The sequence below is a fragment of the Lycorma delicatula genome, chromosome 11, assembly GCF_047948215.1.
Source record: "Lycorma delicatula isolate Av1 chromosome 11, ASM4794821v1, whole genome shotgun sequence".
Classification (NCBI taxonomy): Eukaryota; Metazoa; Arthropoda; class Insecta; order Hemiptera; family Fulgoridae; genus Lycorma; species Lycorma delicatula.
In genome coordinates this window covers 60,629,169-60,653,517 of record NC_134465.1, presented here as the reverse complement: position 1 = coordinate 60,653,517, position 24,349 = coordinate 60,629,169, and the positions used below count along the sequence as shown (strand labels likewise).

At 26.9% G+C, this 24,349-nt stretch overlaps 1 protein-coding gene across 2 annotated transcripts in view; it reads right to left on the bottom strand.

Annotated features, from left to right (window-relative positions):
* lilli (AF4/FMR2 family member lilliputian) overlaps positions 1-24,349 on the bottom strand; it is a 629,406-nt gene that overhangs the window by 140,110 nt on the left and 464,947 nt on the right. For both annotated transcript variants that reach the window (XM_075378353.1, XM_075378355.1), the window contains exons 4-7: positions 22,988-23,285; positions 19,586-19,654; positions 13,324-13,428; positions 5,204-5,309 (exon numbers count right to left, since the gene is read on the bottom strand). In XM_075378353.1, coding sequence (XP_075234468.1) covers positions 5,204-5,309; positions 13,324-13,428; positions 19,586-19,654; positions 22,988-23,285 — 578 coding nt within the window. The remainder of the gene's footprint in view (positions 1-5,203; positions 5,310-13,323; positions 13,429-19,585; positions 19,655-22,987; positions 23,286-24,349) is intronic.

Below are 24,349 nucleotides of genomic sequence, written 5' to 3'. Positions count from 1 at the left end.
TTTACCTGATAATAAAGACCTAAATCTAATAATTTTAAAACTACGCAAAAAACAAAAAATAAAGCAAACTTCTAAATCAAATTAACGGCATTTGATCTCAACTTAGTGATTTGACTAAATATTAAGTGATGACTTTTTATTAAAATAAATAAAAACATATTTATTCATATAAAAATAAAATATATTAATTTAATCTTGAAATAAAATTACTGTTACATTAGCATATTCATGAGATTTCATTCTACAAATGATATAATTATTAATATTTAATAGCAGTTTCAACGTTCACATACTAGTGATTGAAAATAATTATAAAAGTTGTTTTTCCCCAAGAACCAGTTTAATAATTTTTTTTCATAATAAATTTTACTTGTGTACATCAATTAAGATATATATAATGTAAAAGAAGCAATTAATAATATTAAAAACCAAATAAAAAAATGTTTTTATTTATCATATATGTGAATGCAAGCATTATTAACTCAGAAATATACGAGTTACTTTTATTTTTATAGAAATAAACAAATGGAATAATAAATAAACAGAAATTATTACTATTACAAAGCTTGAAATATATATTTTTTTCTAATAACAAGTAATACTGTAAATGTTGACTGTAATATATGTGCAGCAGAAGAGTATGAAGTGGTGAAGAAACAAAGATATAAGGAGCAACACAGAGAAACAAAAAAAATAACAAAGATCTTAATTTTCATATGGTCAAACTTAATAACAGACTCATTTTTTTTTATAAAGATCACACATAAGATATATGTAAGAAGAAAAATTATGGAAACCAGACAAACTATAAGCCTTTAATTAAAAAAATATTTAACACGAGATTCTTCAAGCTCTAAGGATCTCTAAAGGGAGATCCTAACCATTGAAGGGGAAAACCTTGTGACAATTCTGGCAACCACATCACCCCCTCCGCTCTAAGCCCTGATGGACTTACCAGAGGATGTTGTCGTCGTCTTATTGACCTCTGACACTGATTACATATCACGATCAGCATCATCTAAGTCTTTATCAGGATGCCACCGATGCAAATGCAAAGGTAGACATTACCATTGGTGATTTTAGCTCAGCTTTTGCCTTAGGATATGATTTTTTCTTCAGATATCTTCGCTGCGCTGTCCTACTTCATAGTCATCACAACTATTTGACCAAGTTTGTGGAAACAAGATCCCCATGGATTAATCTAACACCAAAGAAGACTAATCGCAATTAAACAAACTTTAACAAGCTAGTCTGTAAATCAACTTTTAATTAATTAATTTGAGTCTATATAATATCAACCGACTTTCTCGGATAACTCAGAAAATTGTTGTTCATACAGATGAATGTTATCATATACCAAATGTTATTTAAAATCATCATGAACATGTAGAAGCAAAATTAATTTGTCAATTTTTTTTAAAATTTGCTTCAGATATTTGGCCAGAGTAAATTTTTCAGTGTTTCAGATGAATCATGCAAAAATAAAGATTTTTAATTTGTAAAAAGATAATATTTTTTAATACTTATTTAAATTTTTACTTTATAAAATCAGTGCCAAATTACATAATTAACAACCAACTGTTCGGTAATCTATAATTAAAGAATACAAACAGTATATATTTTTTTAATTTTATTTTAATTATTAATACATTTAACCCAACAAAAAATATTTCTCAAATAAAAATCTATTAAAAATAAAATATAAAAGGTAACACAAACTTGTATCGTTAAAAAAAGAGCAATACAGAACAAAATGACACTGAGACTTCTAATAGACATGAACTCTCTGAAAACAATAAAAATTTTTTTATCTTAAAACATGTATACATGATAATGTAAAACATGATTTTTTTATCTTTAAACATGTATATATTTATAAAATATAAATAGAATAGTTTTTTATAAATCTGAAATCAGGTAAGCGATAATGAATATTTCATTTAAAAAATTATTCTCTTAAATTATCTGTAAGAGACAACACGACAAGAAGCGGAATTTTTACTACAAAAAATACCTTTTTAAAATAAACCAACATTTCTGTTAAAATTAAAAACAAAAAATCACAAATTTACAGATTTCAAAAGTTTCATTAATAAACAAACTTAACGTTTGAAATTCTATAAATATAACATCTAGACTACAATAAGTTACACTTACTATATTTCAATAGGCTTATTTTTACAAAAACAACAGTTTTCATACTTTTATACCTCAGGAATAAATATATAGAATGATGCTTGGAAATAAAACCTAAACCATGACTGTTCCATTTAAAGAAATAAATTTGTAAAAGGAGGTATAAATTTATTTTTTAATTATCCACTTTTTTAAATAAATAATTAACTCCCTTGTTTTTTTATTTAACTGATTCAATAACAATAATAAATGGCATATTATTTTTCAGTATACATGTAGTAAACTATTGTGGGTGCTGCTACACCTACTTTAGCAACAAAAAGGAACCTAAATTGAAGATATATATAAACTGTTTAAATAATCCCAATTGCATTGTCAAACACAACATAGATTAAAAAAAAAAAAAAAAAACAAGCTACAAATAACTGAGAAACAAACTACAAACGGTTTTAAGAGGAAGGTGTAAGGAGGGACTCAGTTTTACCTCGATTGGTACTTAAAACTTCTTGTGTAGGCAAAGGACAAATACACAGGACCTGAAACAGCATGTAAGCAGGTCTCCTACCAGATAACACCAAGTATGCACTAGCTTAAACATCTAAGTACCTGGATCTGCTGCACAGAAGATCTAGAAGGACAAACCTATCCTCAGAGATTCAGAAATAAAGAAGAAGGTATCTGAGATTAGGAAAACCAGAGGATAGTATTACAGAACAATGATCAATCAGGGTATTTCACTATCTTGCTCAGAACCTTGAAGATCTTAATGGAGTGAAGATTTCTTCAGTTGAGCAAATAATAAACTAAAGTAAATTACAATTCTCCTATACCAAAATCACTATTCAATCGGCATTAAAAGAAAATTAAAACATTACGTATATAAATTTCAGATATAATATATACCATAAAATCTTTTTAATTAAAAACTTTTTAACTATATAAACAACATTATTGTTTTAATACAACAACATAACAAGGTCTGCTGTGAAATAGATTTATTACCGCACTAAAAATTCAATTATTAAATGAAAGTACTCAGAAAAAGATCAAATAAACATTAATGCTGATAAATGATAGAATGAAATGTGCTTATACTTTATGTGGGTGTCATGTCAGGATATATACAAGCAGATAGAATTCAGAGTTACCTGCCGGGTTGGTCTAGTGGTTAAACTCATCACAAATCAGCTGATTTCAAAATCAAGAGTTCTAAGGTTCAAATCCTAATAAAGGCAGTTACTTTTATATGGATTTGAATATTAGATTGTGGATACCGGTGTTCTTAGGTGGTTGGGTTTCAATTAACCACACATCTCAGCAATGGTCTACTTGGGAGTGTACAGTACTACAATTCATTTACATTAATACATATAATCCTCTGAAGTAATACCTAACAGTGGTTCTGGAGGCTAAACAGAAAAAGATGAGAATTGATAGTTGACATATTCTCATCAGCCGTACTCAATTGATTACCTAATATGTAATTACACACATAAATACAAATGCATTTTGAATCTAGATATAAAAAAGTTTTTAGTCTCTACTTGCAATATCAGATTTACTTTTAATAAACAAAATTTTCTGGGAAATCTGGATAAAAGAACATTGTGTAAATAATAACCAACAATACGATATACTTTTTCATTACTATTATCGTAAAACTAAAAACGAACGATTTAGTATCTTTTTATGACACTTTTTTATTAAATAAAAAAAAAAAAATGTTATTTGGAAAGATAAAATTAAGTCATCATAATAAAAAACTCAGCAAAATAAATTCAACAAAACTGAGGGATGAAACAGATAATAGCATTTATATCTCAAAATTTGCTACAAAGAAATAAAATCTTTAGTCATAGTTTTATTTACAGCAAATTCTCAATTTTATTAGGATTTTTATTCCGATTCATAAGAAGATATAATCGATGATAACACAAACTATAAATCTGAGTAATTCTGTTGAAATATTGTAAGCAAAACATTGAATCACATCATCATGCTAACATGACAAATTAATCTTTATACTAACACAAACCACAACAGAATATGTAGAAAGAGAAATTAAGGTAAGTCCGTAAATTTCAATGCTAACAAAGAAAAAAATTAACATTTGAGTATAACCATAACTGTCTAACTATACAAACAGAAATTATCCAACATTTATCATAAACTGTGATAAAAATTATTACAGCAAGATGAAATTAGCAGTTTTGTCATACGTAATTGAAATAAACCTATCATTTTTAAGTTTCATGTATAATAAAAAGTATTAAAAAAATCAATAGAATACTCAGAAGAATACAATATTAAAATTATCAATTTGCTCGTGAAATTTCAGTTTTTCAAATGAAATTAACTTATGAGAATTTTCAGAAGGTCATTTAACAAAATCTTTTCATAAGCATTTAAAAAAAAATTATATAAGCTAAAGAAAATCTGTTAACTATATGTGGACAAACCAACAGGAAAAAAAACTGTAGTCTTGTAGATATTAAAACAAATGAAACAGAACAAAAAAAATGCAATATAAAACTAACATGTCTCCAAAAAATAACTTACTGTTATAGAAAACTTCAATTTTTTAATATATATTTTTTTCTTACAATTCATCAATAAAAATTAGAATTATGGGCAATTCTTAACAATTTTGGTGTTTGATATACACATACCGAATCAGGAATTTTCTAAATAAGCAATACAAGATGAAATAAAACAGAAAATTTGAAGGTTAAACACCATGATAGTGCCAGGTTGTGTTAATTTTAAAATAATTATTCACTAGCTTTGTTGAATACATAACATTATTCATACGAAATAAATTAATATAATAAATTCCAATCAAGAAAGACTTTTTAAATGTTTTTCCAAAGCTAAACATTAAGAAAATAATTAATCTTTATTTTTAATATTTATAAAAAAAAATAACCTATTAAAAATAAGAAAACATATATATATATTACAGAATAACAGTAATCTGTATCTTCTTGCCGTAACTCCTAAATACACATATTATAATAAAATAAAAACATAATAATAATATTAGTATTATAAAAATATTATCACTTACGGGTTTTAGGAGGAGTAGATATTGTAGGTGAATTCAACACTTGTGGTGCAGGTGTAGGCGGAGGTGGTGAAATTGGTTTAGGAGGCGGCGCTAAAGACTCTGACATCTGTAATAAAGATTAATTAATTACCATAAATTCAAAGCAACAATTATTATTTATTTCAACCAGCAGCAACAAATTGATACTAATTATCAGTATGGAAATAGATAAATTTATAGCGTAAGGCAAAGAAATGCCTGAAAAGAATTCAAACCCACAATCTTACGAATGTAAGATGCTACTGCGCAATAGTTACATCACAATGGCAATACTTTCTAACAGTTTCTAAAAATGTTATATTATTAAATGTACAATGATAATTTTCATTAACAGTTTGTTAATATATTTAAACTTAGTTATCTTCCTCTTTTACTTAATATTATCATAAAGATTCCAAAAACAAGTGATATCTAATCAACTAACCCTGGTCCAGTTTTGTTTAAGTCTTATTGATAGGTTTCTTTTTGTACGGTTAACATCGAATGATTAGTAGTACACCGATGGAAATGTCACACATGGTATTTGCATCAGTGCGGTGGCATATCCTGACTGAGCCAAGAACAAGGCTGAGAGATGTCTTTTACATGAGGTTTTGAAGGTGAGGTAAAACTCATCAGGGCTAGGTACACAGGGGGTAGCATGGAGACCAAAATTATTGCATGGGCGGGTGTCTTCCCCTGCAGGTTCAGTTTCTTTATCAGTCCTTCTTTCTTCTTCCACCACTCATTTCTTCATTTAAATACTACTTTTTTTCATTCTTCTTTCTTAAATTATATTCATGGATATGATAACAGGCTAGTGGCTTATCCTTCAATATTCTTTTCCAGTTAGCTGCATATTCATCATTACTAATCTAAACCAGAATCTTTTATTTCTTTTTAATTTCAGCCTAACTCATACAAATTATTTATCTACTGTAACTCAAATTCTGTAATCTTTAACCTGACATTTGAATGTACAATATACTTTAAAATATTTATATTATTTTAACCACAATACATTATGGCTATACATTATTAATTCTAATAATGAAAAATTTAAAAATAATATGCAACCATTTATGCAGACTACAAATGCAAATGAAATTTCAAGTACAGGAAGTACGTTAACATTATCCAGAACACATTATATAAAATCTGAACTACAAACTACAATTTCTAAGATCTCTGAAATACAACATACAAGCAGTCAAAATAATCTATATTTGGTATTAATGTAGTACGTGATCTACCTTTCTAGTTAGTTCTTAGACAGCGTCACTGAAACGTTATATTGAAATAAGTAAATAAATACAAAAAAGAATAAATAAATGGACAATTTAAGAATAAATGGAATTATTTTAATTTTATTAATACCAAAATTATAAATATAATCTAACCAAACTTAACCTATTTGCCCTCATTAGTCAAGGTTAGCGAGCGAAGCGTGCATAGGTTCAGTTTCGTTAATTATATTTGTAACTTTTATTCATAATTATAAGCATATAATTATAACATGAGCAAGGTTAATTTATTTTTAAATTAGTCATTTATTATTTCTTTTTGGTATTTATTTTCTTGTTTCAATATAGCATTTCAGTAGCACCGTCTAAGAACTAACTATCTACCGAAGTAGATTGCTTACTACATTAATACCTTATATTTTGTTTGTAAAGCAGCTATATAAAGATAAGTCCAGAGTATTTTTTTAAAGAATGATAGATGTCTTGACCTGACAGTGTTATTTTACATACAGAATACCGACCAACTTGGAAGCAAAAGATTTCAATTTCCACATGCAAGCACAATTAACATACCACAATTAATTTTCAAGCCTCTAAAACATAAAATCCGACTCAGTGTGTGGTATCCTTTTCTGTGTTTTTTTATAACTTATCACACAACAGCATTCTTATTCGTTGAACAACACAAAGTACCCAAATCAGAAGCAATCCTTTTATGAAACAATTATTCCTTTCTCTACCATCCCCACTTCTTTTTAGTAATTCTTCTTTCAAATACGTATCAAAGCATTTCCAAATAATTTGATACAATATACAAAGCCACAATAGTAGTGGTAATGGATTACTTTGATGTGCTTAAAAACACCGCAAGCCCATTCCATTTATAAACAACAAAAAACGTTATTGCTGCAGTAACACAAGCAAACTTGATTTCATGTACAACAGAAATTAAATAATTATTAAGTGTGAAGAGATTATAATTTTATTAAAATACTTTCATAAAAATATCTAAGAAAGTATTAAATGTAAGTAGCAAATAAAAGATAAGGGACATCTGGCTAATAACTTTTTCTTTTTTTCTATAAAAAACTTAGAGATAGATGTTTACTACAAGTCATTGAAACATAATTCTATTTTGAACACTTTTTATAAAATGAAAATCAAGACAACTCTATGAAAGTATTTTTTTCTTTTTTTTGTCTTCAATCATTTGACTGGTTGGATGTAGCTCTCCAAGATTTCCTATCTGGTGCCAGTCATTTAATTTAAATATACTCCCTACATCCTACATCCCTAACAATTTGTTTTACATATTCTGAACGTTGCCTGCCTGTACAATTTTTTCCATCTACTTGTCCCTCCAATATCAAAGCAACTATTTTTCCAGGATTCCTTAATATGTAGCCTACAAGTCTCCTCTTTTAACTATATTTTTCCAAATGCTTCTTTTTTCATCAATTTGCCGCAATAAATCTTCATTTATCCACCAATCTGATTTTTAACAATCTCCTATAGCACCGCATTTCAAAAGCTTCTAACTTTTCTTCTCAGTTACACCGATCGTCCAAGTTTCACTACCATATAAAACTACACTCAAAACATATACATTAAAAAATGTTTTCCTGATGTTTAAATTAATTTTGATGTAGGCAAATTATATTTCTGACCGAAAGCTTGTTTCAGCTGTGGTATTCGGCATTTTATATTGCTCCTGCGATATAAAATACCAAAGGCATGACTTTTTTGTTATTTGGGAAGTAATTCTACTTCCCAAATAACAAAATTCTACTACCTCCACAATTTTTTCTCTTCCCATTTTTATATTCAGTGGTCCACCTACATTATTTCTACTACACTTCATTACTTTCATTTTGGTCTTGTTTATTTTCATGCAGTAGTTCTTATGTAGGACTTCATCTGTAACATCATTGTTTCTTCTAAATCTTTTTTACTCTCGATTGCAATTATTATATCATCAGTAAATCATGGCATCTTTATATTTTCACCTTGCACTGTTACTCTAGATGTAAATTGTTTTTAACATCATTAATTGTTAGTTCTTTGTAAAGATTAAAAAGTAATGGCGAAAGAGAATATCCTTGTCGGATTCCCTTTTTTATTATGGGTTCTTTCTTATGTTCTTCGATTATTAATGTTGCAGTTTAGTTCCTGTAAATGTTAGTAATTGTTCTTTAAACTTGAACCTTAAATTTTAAATGCTGAAAATTTTATTCCAGTTACGTTATGAAATCCTTTTGCTAAGTCTATAAATGCCATGTATGTTGGCTTATATTTCTTTAATCTTCCTTCTACTATTAATCTGAGTGCTAAAATTTCTCACTTATCCCTAAACTTTTACTGAAATCAAATTGGTCTTCTCTTAACACTTCTTCACCTCTCCTCTCAATTCTTCTGTACAAAATTCTAGTTAAGATCTTACATTGCATGAGTAGTTAAGCTACTTGTTCTGTATTCTTCACATTTATCTGCTCCTGCTTTCTTTGGTATCATGACAATAACAATGTTTTCCAAGTCTGATGAAACTTCCCCTTTTTTGTAAATATTACACACCAGTTTGTATAATCACTTCCTCATCCCATCTATCCCAAGAACCTTTCTGTCATTAAAATCTTTTAACATTCTATTAAATTCAGATCTCAATACTATACCTCCCTTTTCATCCTCTTCAACTACCTCTATAAAACACCAATTTCTAATTCCTTTCCTCCGTATAACTCTTCAGTATATTCCACCCACCTATAGACCTTTTCTTTTGTACTATAATCAGTGTACCATCCTTATTTAACACATTACTATATTATAATTTATGTACCACAAAATTCTCATTAACTTTCCAGTATGCTCCATCTATTTTACCAATGAATACTTCTCTTTCCACTTCTGAACACTTTTCTTTAATCCAATTTTCTTTCGCTAATTTGGACTTCATGTTTATAGTATTTCTTAACTGTCGATAGTTCCTTTCACCTTCTTTATCACTAGCATTCTTATACTTTCTACATTAATCCATCAGCTGAAATATATCCTCTGATGTCCAAGGTTATCTACCAGTTCTCTTTGTTCTGCTGATTTAAGAGTTTTCTTTTTAACATTCTGCCATTCTTCTTCTATATTTTCTAATTTATTGTTTTTACTTACACCTCTTGCGATGTCCTCCTCAAAAATTTTCTTTACCTCCTCTTCCTCAAGCCTCTCTAAACTCCACCAATTCATCTGATAACTTTTCTTCAGGTCATTTTACTATCACTAAATTATGGTCAATATTAATGTCTACTCCAGGATATGCTTTACATTCAACAAGTTGATGATTTCTACATCTTTGTTTAACCATGATATAATCTACCTGATACCTTGTGTATATTCTTTTATTATGGTTTTCAAACAGGATGTTGGCAATTACTAAATTATACTTCATGCAAAATTCAATAAGTCGGTCCCCTCTTTCATTCCTTTGCCCAGCCCATATTTCCTCCTTGCCTTTTCCGATGCTTGCATTCCAATCCCCAACTATTATTAAATTTTCATCCCATTTTATGTGTTTAATTACTTTGTCAATTTCTTTGTATACACATTCTACCTCATCATCAACATGGGCACTTGCAGGCATACAGACATTAACAATCATTGTCAGCTTAAGTTTTGATTTTATCCAGATTACAATGATTCTAATGCTAAGCTTTCTAAAATACTCTACTCTCTTCCCTATCTTCTTGTTCATTATGAAACCTACTCCTGCCTGCCCTTTATTTGATGCTGAATTTATTATTCTAAAATCACCTTACCAAAGTCATTTTCCTCTTCCCGCCAAACCTCGCTAATTCCAACTACATCTACATTTAACCTATACATTTCCCTCTTTAAATTTTCTAACCTACCAACCTTTTTTAAACTTTTAACATTCCATGCTCAGACTTGTAGAATATTTTTTTAATTTTCTGGTGACCCCTTCCTTAGTAGTCCCCTACGGGAGATCCGAACAGGGAGGAAACGTTTACTGAATGGAGAACATTTATCTCCAGAGTATTTTACCAAGGAAAGCGCCTCCATCTTTATTACATGAAAATGCAGAGAGCTACATTTTCTTGGAAAAAAAACAGCCGTAGTTTTCCATTGTTTGCAGTTGCACAGTACTCAAAAGATTGAGTGATGTTGATATGGTCGTTTAAGTCCTCCTGATCTACGTCCTTAATAACTACTGCAAGAGCTGCTGCCCTCTCTATGAAATCATTCTTTAGACTGACTCTCAACAGACACCTCTCCGATGTGCCTGCACCTTCAGTCCAACTACTCTGAATCACTGAGCACTCAAGCCCCCTCACCATGAGCAAGGTATCATGATTCACAGAAAGAGGAAAATACTTACGATAATAAATAAAAGCCGTACATGATATAAAAAACAAATAAATTTAATGAAATAAATTATATTTTGCTGATAGTATGCAATTAGCTGAACTACTTATTAATATTGTAAAGCAAGTAATTTCCTATTAATCCATTTTATCTTGGGAATTTACTATTATTTTTCAGAATTTTTTTAATTTTCATTTTATTGTGCAATATTTTTGCTTTTAACATAATGAGAAGTAAATAAATATAAATACATACGTCCCGGAACATGTTGGCTGAATTAACAGATTGTTTCAAGACATTAAAATCAACAAAAATATCATGTCATGTGGATAAATGACCAATCTCACTTCATTTTTCTTATCTCTGCCAATTTGTACTTTTTTTCAATAAAAAAGCATATCTTAAAAACAGATTGAGATATTTTAGATGTATGGTGTACATGTATCAAACAACATCTTTGACAAAATAAATCAGTGGCAAGGTGAACAGCCATAACTGCGGAATCCTTGATTAATGCATTGTGTTAATAAGTGATTGCATAATCATTTCAAAATTATAACTAATAACTTTTAATAAAAAATATTGTATAAATTTTTCTCCATAAAACCTTGGCGATACCAAAACTCGAATGATATGCAAATGATATATTAGCAAGCATTTGGTGCAAATTATTATTATATGAAAGTTAAACAAATAAAAAAAATATATATATAACCAATTCATTGTTTCATTTGTCTTTATTCATAGAAGATTAATAAAATCTTCAAGAAATGACTGATATTCGAATTAACGATGGTTTGGCACGTGCAATTTACAAACAAATGATTTGGGATATGATGCAAGATTGTTAAAAAATATTTACCTAAATTGCTTTCAAATGAGTAAAAATAATACTATAAAGTGCATAACTCACGCTAAACTTCATACTGATAACAATCAGTGGTGATTTGATGATAAGAGAGATATTACAAAAACCAAGTAGAAGGTCTGATTGTTAGTGGGTTTTAAATGTACAGTTGCACAGTTTCATGAATACATATGGATACAACTATAATCTAAGGTTTATAAATCTAAAATGAATGTAGAATTTAAAATTACAATAAGCATAACACAGCGAATGGTTTAGAAACAAAAGTACCAGAAATGTTTTAAAGAAAAGGGGATCATTTTCTACTAATGAACAAATTTTTTTCTCAATGAAAGCGTAAGTATGCCTTTTATTTAAAATTCTTTGAATTATGCACCCTTTAAAATTTTTATAGCACAATTGTCTTGATTAATAGTTATATCTTTTAATTTTATTTTCTCAGAGTTATTTTATCTTAATTACATTTAATTAAATTCTAATTAAATTTTATATTTTATTATATTTCACAAGCCAACTTTTTAGTTTTAACAAGTTACATTTTTTAAATGTTTTATCTTTTAGATGAGTTTACTCCAGGTAAGTCATTTGTCACTACGTACCCAAAAGAAACTCAATAAAAAAAATTGATTAAAAAATTCTGACGGATGAACAAAAATAAAAACAAATTTATAATGCAGAAATGTGAGTTGTTTTAGTTTGTGCTGGCCATTGACTGACTAAGCATGTTTACATTTTTATTTAGATTTATAATAAATACTGCCCTTAAAAATCCCCGCAAGAAAATACTCTGCTAATTGTATTTAGTCATAAATATATAACATTTATACTTGATCCTAAGACACCCCCATTTTAAAAACTCATTATTTGAAATAAAAAAAAGAACTCTAATTAAAGGAAAAAATATAAACCATATAATTTTGCAACAATATATTTCAAAATAAGTTTATTATAATAGAAAATACCTGCAAAAGTAATGCAACATTTTTAAACGAATCTAACTAATTTTTCTGGGATTTGTTTCTATGCCACGAATACTCAGTTTGCCAATATTGAAGAACTAGCTTTATTAATTTTCCCTGATGGTGTTAGCATGAGGTCTTCTCACATTAAATATGAGGCATATTGTTTTCTTAAATAATCCTTTTAAAGGGCTTACTAACTGAAATGTAATGTAAACTTTTTATTGCCATATTAACGATTAAATTAATGGAAAACTAAACTTCATTCCATAATGAACTGTGCTGAACTAAGAGAGTAGAAAGTAGCAATAACAAGGTAACAAGGAAAGAACGTAACGCAATATAATAACAATCAGCACTATTGATGTATCAGCCTGGTTTCAATACTGGGGAACGTTTATTATCAATCAATATTTTACTTTTGATATCCTATACCCACTTATGAGTAGATTATTGCCTCATATTTCTTCAAATCTACGACGCCTTTGAATGTAAGATGATATCTATAATATAAAACTATTTCTATGATCATATTGAAAAAATAATGTCTTAGAATCAAGTAAATGCAATATTTAAACAAGATAAGAAAAAAGTATATCCCATACAAATAATTTGAAAAAGTAAAATACTTTTTGAACAATCTCATATAGTAATACAAACCTTATCTAAAATAGGTGCAAAATTAAATTTTGCATCCAAGTCTACACGTGGAGTAGCAGCAAGAGCACTTAAAGGTGTCAGCAATCTAAAATCAGCCACCATTTCCTATGAAAAAAAAAAAAGATTTTTTAAATAATGTTTATTACAATTAACATAAAATTAATGAAAAATTAACTGTCTGTCAACGTGATTAATACTTTCTGTACAAAGACCCAATAGTTCTGAAAAAAAAGTATCATTAAAATAATTCTGATACCGACTGCTCAACGATAGACAGTTCAGAATAAATTCACAGCTAATATCTCCTCTAATATTACTAAGAAGCCTAGCGCCTTAGTCATTCCTGTGGAAACTTGCATTTTTATTACCAGCATAAAATCTTTACACGTTATATTTTTATTAGCGGTATTTCACAATTGCCAATATGATTTGAACAAGCAAAGGATTGGCGTTATAATATAACACCAATAATATTACAGTGTTGTAATATTATTTCAAACTTAATAAAAGAGTGTAAGAGACACGCTTAAATCTGAAATAAGCTTATGATGACGAATCTATATCAGAATTAAATTTTCAAGTGGTTAAAAAATATCAAATAGCAGAATGTGACTCGTTTCAAAAAATGGCTAGAAATAGAAAATTTTCTCAACAATCATCACCTATAATCACAGACATAAATGTTATCAGATTTTGTGAAATAAATTTATGAAAATTGTCAGTGAAGTTTTTTTATTGTTATAATCATTAGTTAATTTTTTTTAGAATTTGGAATACGTAATACGGTAAAATTTGTTCCCAGCCTACTTATGACCAAACAAAAGTATGTAGGAAAAACTCAAATAAACAACATAATTATTATTTATTTGTAAAAGTATGGTACAGACTTATCTACAGAAAAACTATTTTGGTTTCAATTAACCTTATCTGTTACATTTACGCAATAAATAAGAATAGAAATACATATATTTTCATAATTATGTTCTTATTTTCTACTATTGTTTAATGAAAAAAAAATACTGGAAAGAATCATGATGGAAAAAATAACAAAAAATTAATCTCTAATTAAATAACAGAATGATTTTAATAAATATGAATTATCTGTAAAAAGTAAAATAATAATTCTGACATGTCAATAAATTATTAAATATGTACATAAATATGTTATCAGAAAATTTTCTTATCAAAATCCACTTTAATTTAGTAATTTTATTATCTATTTAACTTTGTTTAACAAACTGCATGTAATACAGATAAAACATTAAAAAGAAAAAAATATCATAGTACAATTCTCTACAATAAAATATTTCAATAAAAGTACATGAGTATATTTAAAAACAAAATATATATATAAATGTGTGTGTTTTTAATAACAGCTTATTGACAAATAATTTTGTAAAAACCATACACGAACAAATTATTTTTAAAATTTGGTATTTATTTATTCTGTTTGTCAAAGGAATTTTTTTTATCGCTGTATATTAATTCCAAGTGACTCATAAAGTTGCAACCTCGACTATACTTTACAGTAAATTCTCATCAAATCAAAATATCTGATCAGATTAATTTTTTTTTTTTTTAAATTAAGTAGCTTTGCTTTTATCTCTAATTTTTTCAGGTTGGTGGATATAACGGAAAATTACATGATGCATAATTAATAACATGTTAACAATTTTTAAACACATAAAATAAAAATTATTTAGTACAGTTTATCACAAAAAATTATAGAAAAATATTTTAAAATTTACTTGCTTTAATTTTTAACATCTGAAATCTTTTATCATGAATCATAAAAAATTGTCTCTGCAAGATGAGAGGAAAAACTAGATTCAAAGTTTTAAAATTTGTTATTAAATTTATAAACAATTCTACTTCAAATTTTTATTTTTTCAAAATTATTTGCTGAAAGCATGCTGAGGATGTATTTTAGAAACATTTTTGCAAAATTGTGATCGGGTTTAATTTTTCATTCTATTTCTTCTATATCCTAAAGAATTAAAAATAAATATATTAAATTGTTCTTCAAGAAAGCTCAACCACTAGTGAATAATTCAAATAAAGATATAACAAACGTTACTAAGCTTTTAGTCAAGATAAATTTCTAAGCATTATATTTAAGCAGTTCACTATTTTAATTTCATTAAAATAATTTACATCATTAATTTGCAATCCTATAAAAATAATAACACCGATAAAACCTGAAATAATGGATACAAATTTAAATAATCAATGCTGCTAAAGAAAAAAATCCCTTTTGCTTTAGTTCTGCAGCAAAGATTGGAAAAATAAAATAAAAAAGTACCTTTGCAAACTTAACTATATATATATATATATATATATATATATATATATATATATATATAGTTACATATTCTATATATACAGAATATATATTCTACACAAATACAATCATGGTAGAATAATCCTTTATTAAGCAATTGATATCTTGAGAACAGTTAACACCAATTTTATTAAATGAAATTCTAAAATAATATTCATAATTGTTTTTCAAAATTTTACTTCCATGAACCCAAAATCTTATCTCTTGCAGATCATTTAGTCAACGGCTTTTAATTTTCCATGTGATTTTTTATGTATAAAATACGACATGATCTATTGTTCATCAAATAAAGTTTTTTCTTGATAAATTTATGCCTACAACCCAACCAGAAAGTTCAACAAAGAAATTTCAGCAACTATCATTTACATTAGCCGAACGGTTCATCAGTTTTAAAATAAACATCAGTAAAAATCACATACATACATATTTTATTCTGATTTATAAGATTTACAGTCTCAGAAAAGCATTTACATACGTAAAAACATTATTTTAAGGAGGAAGATGAAGTGGTTATCGAACAAAAATAAAAAATTAAGAAATGAACAAAAGATGAATATAAAAAATATCATTTTTATACAAAATTCTAAAATTACAATAACTTCAATTAGTACCATTTTATGTTAGATTGAATACAATCATGAATTTTAGCTATTAACTACTTACTAAATAATTATACTTCCTTATAAATTTATTTACTGACCTACTTATAAATTGGAATACAACTCAGAACAATCAGATATAAAAACACAAAGAAATGTTTTATAAGCAACAACTTTGACAAATTATTTACAAAATAATGTCAAAAAGATGAAAATTTCATTAAGAAAATTTACAATATTTTAATAAATAAAATTTAAACCAATTCAGGACATTCTTTACATCAATAAAAAAAAAAATTACATAACACAATCTCAATTTAAATCCTACTAAGGGTTTCACTATTTAAAATATTATTTTACTACTTCATAATCTGGTAATAACAAGAGATGCACCAAATTTTTTTAGGCAAAGAACAACATTTTCCTCACATATACTCATTACCACGCCACCCCCTTTGTAACTACCCCTGATGGTCATCTTCAGAAACCTCGGCAATTGAGAAATTAGTCTCACCTTGGTCAGGATGCCATTGACAAAGATGAACTCATAGTAACAAAACACATTTCAATTATAGTCTTAAACAAGACTGAATTCCTAAACATTGAATGAAGGAACTGAACTCGCCTTTCAAGCAGGTAAAAGCGAGTTTGACACACAACTCCAACCAAGTGAAAAACATAAAGTGAAACATTAAACAAAATCACAATATAACAACTAATATAAAAACCAACAAATACTAAGTAACAAAGAAATGAGAAAACAATAGAAACAACGTAAGCCCAATCAGGTCCCTACACCCCCTCCAATACCCTTTTTTTTTGCAAGATAAATCATAAATTTGTCAATTATTGACCGTTCGGCCTGGTTACTCCAGTTCTACATTTGGGAACAACCATCATAACCTATTTTTGATGTTATTTACAGTTCCTACAAATTGCGTTTTGTAAAAACATACTACTTAATTTTATTTTGATATTTGATTTAATCAAAATCTGGTCGAGTGTTCTTACGATATCAGTTATTTAATTGAAAATTATTCTGTACATGACTATACACACAGTATATGTGTTATGTCTATAATTAACTATTATTAATGTGCACGTTAACTTTACGTTCTAAAACAAAACTAAAGCAAGAAAAATTTAATTACAGAGTAAGGAATCTATTACAAATGGTAAATGGAAGCATAATAAGGACGTTTCTAAAATATCAAAGTTCACAATGAGTTTTGTAAAAGCAATTGTATTGTCGATTGAATACTATTTAATTTTTACGAATAAGTGACTTATTCAATAAATAATAAATTATGACATGAATCTTCCGGTTAAATATTTTGACAAAATAATGATGAACAAGATTCCTTCTACAAATAATATATAAAACTATATCATTTAATTCAACTTTTCAGTTATCTACAAATTACTGCTTGAAAATAAAAAAAGGTTTATTTATATTTGTATTTTTTTTTTACAGTAAAGAAAATTTCTTTTCTTCTATTTCACATTAACATTTTCCGTAATCATATAAAAGGATAATAAAATTAAGAACCTGTTACTTAAAAAAAAAGAAAATATTACTTCATTTAAAAAAAAAGTAAAACTGAATATATCATCACAACTGATCAGAATCTAATAATCATTTTGAAACATTGAAAATATAAAACGTGAATATATTTCTTACAAAAAGAAAATTTAAGACAATAATCCCGTATTCAGTAATGGCATAACTGAGAAATATAATAATTTTTATTTTTACTAAGATTAGTATAACTTTCTTTCTTTTTCCTGTTTAGCCTCCAGTAATTACCGATCAGATAATACTTCAGAGGATGAATGAGGATGTAATGTATGACTGTAAATGAAGTGTAGTCTTGTACAGTCTCAGTTCGACAATTCCTAAGACGTGTGGTTAATTGAAACCCAATCACCAAAAAACACCAATATCTAGTATTCAAATTCATGTAAAAGATATATATAACTAAACACACATATATTCATTACACTGGTTAAAATTGATCTAATATGAAATCAGCAGAATCAAAATAATTCTTAAGTTTCAACTGTAATATTAAATTAGTATAGTTAATTAAACACGAGTGATACAAGATAAATATTCCTTTCTGGTGGAGAGATGTCTGCAACTTCTTTCTTTAATAGTTTCATCCAACATTATAAAAACTGCACGGAAAAGCATGAATCACTTCTTTTTTTTGAATAGAAGCCAAGCAATTATTACAGTTGAAACAGTTGGCTGACTGAAAAATAAGATTTAATTTTCAGTAAAATATAAACAAGCTTTCTGTTGAATTTCATTTTTAATTCTGTTGTGTTTTCTTCTTTCTTATTTTTTTTAATTATGGAACAGACGCATTTGCATACACTTACTTCTGCATTTTTATATCGCCAAATATCAAATACAAATAATCTACTAAATAAATATTTTCAATTATTCTTTTAATAATAATAATAAAAATATTTATGTTAAATTTCTAAAATACAATTTACTTTACTATTCTAACAGGAAGGAAAATCTCCAATTTATTATGATGAGTAGATCAACTTTTCTAACACTAACCTCTTTTCAGTAAATACAATTTTTTCTATTATGAGTTCTTTGAGTACAGAACTGATGCTGATAATCCTTCACATTGAGGGTTTCAGAAGCTTGGTAATTCATGCCAATTATCTTGATGTTATCAAATAAAAGGGCTCTACATGTACTCAGATACAGTATTTCATTTCCTATTGAGCGATTTCAATTTAAAAGTAAACCTTATTGGGTTAAGCCAGGCCTCTAAATCCATTCCATAAATCTATGTCTCTTTAACTATGTATGGGAGTCTTGACTAAATTCAGTTGGGTAATTCCGTACAATCTACGATGCTGGGAATGGGTGATAATAGAAAACCTTTTTATCTGTTCTTAGCGCCTCATTCATATTTAATGGTAAACAATTATGCTGTAACACATATTTCAGCTGACCAATATAAAACTGTTAGCCAGCGTTTTTTTGATCCTATCTAAATCTAGGTGAAAAAAAACAAGCAAATCTCCAGAAAGATTATGGTTACAAGCAACCACTAAAAGGACAAGAATTTGAATTTCCTTTGGGGTTTTTTCATACGATGTGAACGTTACAGACAATAAATCATTCATTCTTCTCAATAAATCACCCAATCGTTTTCCATAACCTTAATCCATTTCGCCTTCTCTTATTTTCATCGGATGATGGTCAGTCAAACCTTGCTACAGTCATACTGAGAATATAAAAACCAAAACATATACACAATTACAATATATAATAGTTATATATAATTATTACCTTAAGTATGTTATCTACTTCAACATGGCTATTAACAGTAGGAGGTGGCTGAACATCTTTATCCGATATCTGCAAAAATAATAAAACATAATTAATGAATAAAATACAATTCATGCAAAATATAAAGCGAAAAGATACATAATTTCCTTGTTCGATGTCATAGTTATATACTGGAAAACAGCGATATTAAATAAAATTATATTAACTGAATTCATTCTGCCATTAAAGAAAATAAAACTAGATAACTATAATCTATTGTAATTAATTATTAGGAAAAGGATTTTTATGAGTTTTTTTTTTAATTGTAATTATTACAAAGATTAGGTTAATTATTATTATTAGGTTATATATATATATATATATATATATTTTTTATGTGTAAAGTACTACATTTTTCAGTTAAGAAATCATAATAGGATAATAATGAAAAATAATTTTAATTGAAAGAATGCAGTAATTAACAAACTTGCTTTCTGCAAGATTATCAAAATCATAACACTCCTTCCAAGAATATTATTGTGACAGAATGTATGTTACAAATATTTTTGGTACAATGCAACATGAGAAAAAATTCACTTAAGTTATGTATGTAGTTTTTCCTAAGAGTTTTAACATTATTTAAACCTTCAATCTCAACTCATACAATTGCAGATAAGATGTATTTTACATTCACTACATACTTTCTGATACTATATTATTTAGAATTTCAAAATTCAAAACAATTATTGCTAAATACTTATTCACAGCTTTTGAAAAATTTAATTTCTAAAATATTGTAAACTTACTTTTTTATGATTGACATCGGTTCTATTCATAATATTTGGTTTAATATTTCAGAAATCAGGCAAAATTTATAAATTTTTTTTCAAAGGAAAAATATTTAAACTTATTTATTTTCTAGTAGATCATTTTCTTTGGATAAATGTAGATTTCATTAAAATATTTTAACGAGTTCTTAAGATTTTTATTGAGAAAAAAAATATATAAAACAGCAGACAGAGAGGAAATAAAGCGAGATAGAACATTTGTTGTCCACTTGAACCTTTTTGTTTACTTTGATGTCCTGAATCAATCCCTTAAGTTTGTGCTACAACTCTCCATATCTAGTCACTTCAATCAGCTTAATTAAAATAATGAAAGTTACGAAAAACGGACAGAAAGAAATAAAAAACAATTTGCTAAATCCCTTGTTTCTATAGTATTATCTTTGTACAGTTTTGTTACATCGTAAAATTGGCAAACCAGGAATAGATATTAATTTACAGCCCAGTAGAAAACAGGGTTTATCAGCTGATTTCAAAGTTGAAAATTCTAAGGTTCAAATACTAGTAAAGGCAAAAAATTTTATATGGATATTTATACTAGATCGTGGATACCTGTGTTACACGTAAGATACATATCATCCTCTGAAGTAATACCTTACGGTGATTCCAGAGGCTAAACAGAAAAAAGAATCCAGTAGCAAATTGTGTCTATGACAAAGCCGAACAACTAATAATTTTAAAGTAATAAAACTATTATACATTAAAAAGATAAAACAGAGAAAAAAACCATTTATCTATTCAGCGAACTGTCCTGAAATACTTAAAAGAAATAAAATATTAAAGGTTTTTTTTCTCTGCTTCCTTTAAAGGGAATTTATAAATCGATTATTTTTATACAAAAAAAAACCTTATTATGTTAAAAGACATAATATAATTATCATCAATTATGCTTGAATAAATTTAATATAATTTCAGTAATGACTGAAAAAATTCAAACCATTTCAATTATTTAAAAAAAATAAATTACTTGAGATGCAATAAATGTTTAAAAATGAATAAATTCTTTTGTTTTGAAATAAACATGTATTCAAAACTATCCAGTATCGAGTAATTTCTATCGTTTGTGATTAAAAACAACAATTTTGTAAATTTTAAGATTTTAGTAATTTTTGCATATTTTATTTACACGACATATAATGTTTCCATCTTGCGGTTAAAACTTTCATACATGTATCTTATTTTCATTTCATTTTATTTTTATTAGTTAATAAAACAGAAAACAACACACAAACAAATCACATTAATCACGGCAAACAATTATAATAAATACCATTATTAATAAAAGTAATTATCAGAAATCAAGCATAATATTATATTTTAAGGTGAATTTGAATGAATCATATATTTTTTTTAATTAAACCATACTAAAATTTACAACAACATATTTAAAACACCTGAAATTACAAAGCACAACAAAAAATATCATTAAAAAATAATCCCGATTTATTTAACTGTAGTACCGTAAACAACATTCACATCTGTTAAATTTTACATATACAGATGATAAAAAAATTATTAATTACAAGAAAACATACTAGCTTAATTCAGTGTGTTATCAAATTTATGTATATTGGGATTAAAAATTAATGACTATGCAATAAATTTTATATCATAATACGGAATGACCCTGCTTTAATGCAGCTATCCAAAGAAAACTGTTACACATCCACGTTATAGCATTAATTTGAAGATTACACGATATACAAAAAAAGCAATGCTAACTGAATTAATATTGTAACACAATTAAAATATTAGCAAACTTTACAGTTAAAAAAGAGAATATTAGGAAATAAAATAAAATGTAAAAAAATAAAATTACAGTACCAAGTGTATAATTTATGGCACTTACATTTCATTTTCAATTTCAAATTTTTTTTTGCAATGGTAAACTACACTAATTGTACAGTCTTTTAAATATTTTTTTTTTGTAAAACCTAATTGAAAATACATTACTGTAACTTACTTGAATTTAGAATACCATCAAGTAAAGCGTTACTTGATTACAACACATTACTATATTAACACAACACATTTGAATGCATGTAAACTAAGATTTCATGCACTTATTTAAATAAATCGGAAGTTGTTTTTTGCTTACTTGAAAACTAAATTCTATCATTTAATTATTTTTTTTCTATTTACAAAACCCTTCTATTAAAGTGGAAAATCTTACAACAGGACCAACAGCGGAATTTTTACAATGCTATCAAAATAAATTGATGAAGGTAAATTTTTATTTTTTTAAAAATTATATTCTATATTTAATATATTACCCCAAACTTTTACACTTAAAATGAAAAAAATTGTAAAATAAATTTAAATATTGGTCTTAAATACTCTTCTTATTTGTCTATTCTGTTGCAAAAAAAAAACTATATTCTTTTACGTTTTGTGTTAAACATTCAAAACAACTAGTGCAAAAGTAATTCAACAATAATTTTTTAAATGTTAAAAATTTACCTACTATAACCAGCTTTAAGAAGTAAAAAATTACTGAAATTACACAATGCAATTTCCATTCAACAGTACTACAATTTTTTTATTTAATAAAAAAAAATTAATAATGATATATACTAACCGCTGTTGAATCTCTGTTGTTGTAAGTACTCAAACTAATTCTTGGTAAATTAGTGGTGTTTCTTGAAATATGCGACGACGATGAAGCCGATCTATTATAATGAGATGAACTAGACATATTACTATTGCCACTACTACCAGGAAGATGACTGTGCGGAGGTCCTTTTGCAGGTACAATACTGATGCTTTTATGATCTCGACCGCTGGAACCACCGTTACCATGTTTAAGAGGTTGTCCAGGATAAAAACCACGACCACCGTACGCCGGTTTACCATCAGCTGGTTTAACAAAACCCCCTCTGCAAGAAAAAAAATAAAAATAAATAAATAACATTTATTTCAATAATAAACTTCATAGCATTGTTTCTAAACATGTACGTTCCATATATGAAAAATTCTACTCGTAAGATTAAAATTTCCTTTTTATTATCTCCAGATCACATTTTTTAATATCTATTTCAAAATTGTTTTACACTATAATTCACCATATATAAATCCTTTTCTTTTATAATTTGATTATGGTACTAAAGAAATTTAAATAAACCAAATGATAATTTCAGGAATGAAAAAAATCAACCGATGAAACAAAGTGAACACAAGAAGAGAAGGAATGATTCAAATGATGAAAGAAGTGGGGGCACAAAGGAAGCGTAACCAAAGTTGATTTACCATATTGTTTAAAAGAGATGTTAAAAAAAAACAGATAATTTCTTGGAAGTATATAATTAATTTGACACTTTCAGTATAGGTGACACATAGTTTTAGGTACACCAACCATGAATTAATAAAAACAATTTTTTAATTAAGTTAATTTTATTTTCATCCTATTAATGTATTTATATATATATTGCAAATGACATCTTTTCTAAATCTATAATAAAGATTAAAACACACACACACACACACACACACACACACACACACACACACACACACACAAAATGAAATTTAATATACAGATTTGTTTTTGTTTTTTTCATAAATAAATTTTTATAATATAACTTATAAACTTATTTGTTATGAATATATTTTTACTATCTATTGTCTGACAAGATTGAATTATTTTATAGCATATATTTACAATCCATGATAGAAAACAGAGGTAGCGGATTTTTAAAATCATTTATTTGTCGAACAATTTCTGTATATTTTATTTTAAAGAACGAGTGTAAACATAAAATTTCATTACAAATACTAAAAATAAAGATAAAAGTTTTACTGTTTACACATATAGCAATTGTAATGCAATACTTATACAGAGATAGTAAAAAAAAATTTAAAGAGTGAATTACATCAAACATTTTTTATTTCGAAGTCTTTTTTTATGATGTTTTTTCTTGGAATCATGTTCTAAATACCAACC